The following is a 2,831-nucleotide window of genomic DNA, read 5'->3' on the forward strand; positions in this document are numbered from 1 at the left end:
CTGCATATAAGTTAAATAAACAGGGTGACAATATACAGCCTTGACATACTCTTTTTCCTATTTGGAACCAGTCTGTTGTTCCATGTCCAGTTCTAACTGTTGCTTCCTGACCTGCATACAAATTTCTCAAGAGGCAGATCAGGTGGTCTGGTATTCCCATCTCTTTCAGAATTTTCCACAGTTTATATGCAAATATTTATTTAGCCATTTTGCCTTGTTCCTTCACACTCCTTGAATATAGGGACCATTGCATACTGTCTTCCTATGGTCATTGTAAATACTCATCTAGTAGTCTCTCTACTTATTTGAAGTCAGTTGTTGCTCTGAGGAGCTTCCTTTCATGAATGTCCTTTCTCTCTCTTCCGTAGAGTCGTCCTCCACTATATGACCTGACTGCCATGAAAGTACCTACTGCTATTTGGGCAGGTGGAAATGATATTCTTATCACACCCCGAGATGTGGCCAGGATACTCCCCCAAATCAGGAATCTCCGTTACTTCAAACTATTGCCGGATTGGAACCACTTTGATTTCATCTGGGGCCTCGATGCCGCTAAACGAGTATACAGCAAAATCATAGATTTGATGAAGTCATATCCCTAACTGCAATATACCTACTTTTCAGATAGGAGTTGCTTCCAAGCCCATAAGAGGCTTTGGGGAAATACTAGTCTACTTAAATAGCAGTGAGATGTACACCGGCCTCCTTCACCTTGTTGCTTTTGCTGAGGTGTTCTCTTATCATGGCATCCCAGCTAGGAATTATTCCAACTGTGCTGCTCTTTCTCAAGCAAATGTCCACATCTGAACTCTCAGAATCTCTTTCTTTCAGTCAGAGCCAAGTCCATGCTTTTCATCTAAGAAGCTCTAGCAAACTCTTCTCTGCTAACTGTACACTTCAGGGAAGAATTAAAGGAGGCCTTTGTCTTTCTTATTTCAAATATATATAGTGGCTTCATGCAAATAATACCCACTCCCCATCCTCTCTTTTCAAAGGATTGAATGTAAGCATAGGAGTGCTGGCCTAGAAAAATCTTGTCGGGAGGTTATTTGGGAAAATATTTCAGATGGCTGTAATCTGTGGCTTTCTCAAAATCACAGTCCGAGCAATAGTCACATGGTCATCTAGTAGACAAGCCATGAAATAACCCTGATCCACATCAAGCTTGAAAAGAACAGCAGAATGGAAAACGAACCACATCAAACTATTCCTGGAGTTTTACTGTTACAAGCTGGGGGATTGGGAGGGGGTTGCAGAGACAAGATTGAGGATGACTAGGATAAACTGAATTTCTAGTTGTTAAAATTTTTCACGGTAGACTACTGTCTTTAAAACAAGGTTAAATTGAATAAAGCTTTTTGAAAATAGTGTACTAGAACTCATAGACAGTAGTCTTAAGTGATAGCATTTGAGAGCTCATTCTTTCTTGTTTTGCTTTAAAGATAAACTAAACTGATCAGCCATTATGCCTTCATTATCAAAGTGGAATTTATACTATTGCATTCCTACCCTTTAGCATTTAAAGCAGCTTTCTGAAAGCCTGACTGAGGACCAGAAGAGAGGCACTAGGGATTCTAAAGTCGTGCTTTATTTCAGTCTCTAACTGATGCCAGACACTGAGTCTAGGACTCAGTACAGAGTTCCAAGAGTAGCAGGAAGTTTTAGTGTCAGTTCTATATTCCTGAATTCAGGAATGAATTCCAGGTGCGAACCTGGAAAGGACCTTTCCTTCCATGAAGATGTAATTAATGGAAAACTGTCTATGAGCCTCAAGGAATCATAAATTTAATAAATAATGCACAATACGTACTTTCAGCAGTTTAACTTAAAACAGATTAGTGTAGTAGTTCACAAATATTTGCATGCAGAGTCAAGGTCTTTGGATGCTGAATACTATATAATCATTCTCCAATAAATAATCTATAATTGATCATTTTTAGTTTTAGTGTCTTTAAAAGGGATGACAATTTTTTTAAATTTGGGAAGCAAGTTTAAATAAAATCCTTTTATGTCTTTATAGTATTTATTTACCAAGATTAAACTAATTTTATCACAGTTTTTAGTGACTTTTATTGAGCTCATTCAAAGATCACATGGTAGTTTTCGTATAAGCAATACGTTCTGTTTTGCGTGCATACATACTAAGTTGTTTTAGTCATGTCTGACTCTTTTCAACTTTATGGACCGTAGCCTACTAGGCTCCTCTATCCATGGGGATTCTCCAGGAAAGAATACTGGAGTGGGTTGCCATGCCCTCCTCCAGGGGATCTTCCCAACCCAGGAATTGAACCTGTGTCTCTTACATCTCCTGCATTGATAGACAGGTTCTTTACCACTAATACTTCCTTGGAAGCCCACATCCTATTTTAGCCACATTTAATTAAATTATGAGTTATCATAAACTATGAGTTATCAATAACTCAACTGATAGAACAAATAGGTAAGACTGAGAACAGATATCTATCTCTTAGTAAGCATATGACTCAGCTGGAAGGAGTGGAAGGATGTGACTGTAATAGATTACCCTGCTAATTATGAATATTTAAGAGGCAATGGCCATCAGTTAATGTTTACATAGAGAAAAAAAGGGCGTTGGTTAATATAGGAATCTGGTTAAGTGAGGGTCAGTTAAGAGAGCTTCGATAGGATTTGCCCTATTCAGCTACTGCTACAACAATCCTGCGCAATGAACAACTCAGTGGCTTACACAGCAAACGTTTATTTTTTTATGCTCACAAGTCCACATTTTGGCTGCTGTGGCTCCATTTTACACAGATCACCTTGGCTTGGCTCAAAGCTGTAAGTTGGGTCCTGGTCTGCGCCATACCTTC

At 38.8% G+C, this 2,831-nt stretch overlaps 1 protein-coding gene across 1 annotated transcript in view; it reads left to right on the forward strand.

The window, feature by feature from the left end:
* LIPN (lipase, family member N) overlaps positions 1-602 on the forward strand; it is a 21,122-nt gene extending 20,520 nt beyond the window's left edge. The window contains exon 9 of the mRNA XM_010838534.1: positions 369-602. Coding sequence (XP_010836836.1) covers positions 369-602 — 234 coding nt within the window. The remainder of the gene's footprint in view (positions 1-368) is intronic.
* Positions 603-2,831: the final 2,229 nt, after the last annotated feature.

The sequence above is a fragment of the Bison bison genome, unplaced genomic scaffold, assembly GCF_000754665.1.
Source record: "Bison bison bison isolate TAMUID 2011002044 unplaced genomic scaffold, Bison_UMD1.0 scf7180017864097, whole genome shotgun sequence".
NCBI lineage: Eukaryota > Metazoa > Chordata > Mammalia > Artiodactyla > Bovidae > Bison > Bison bison.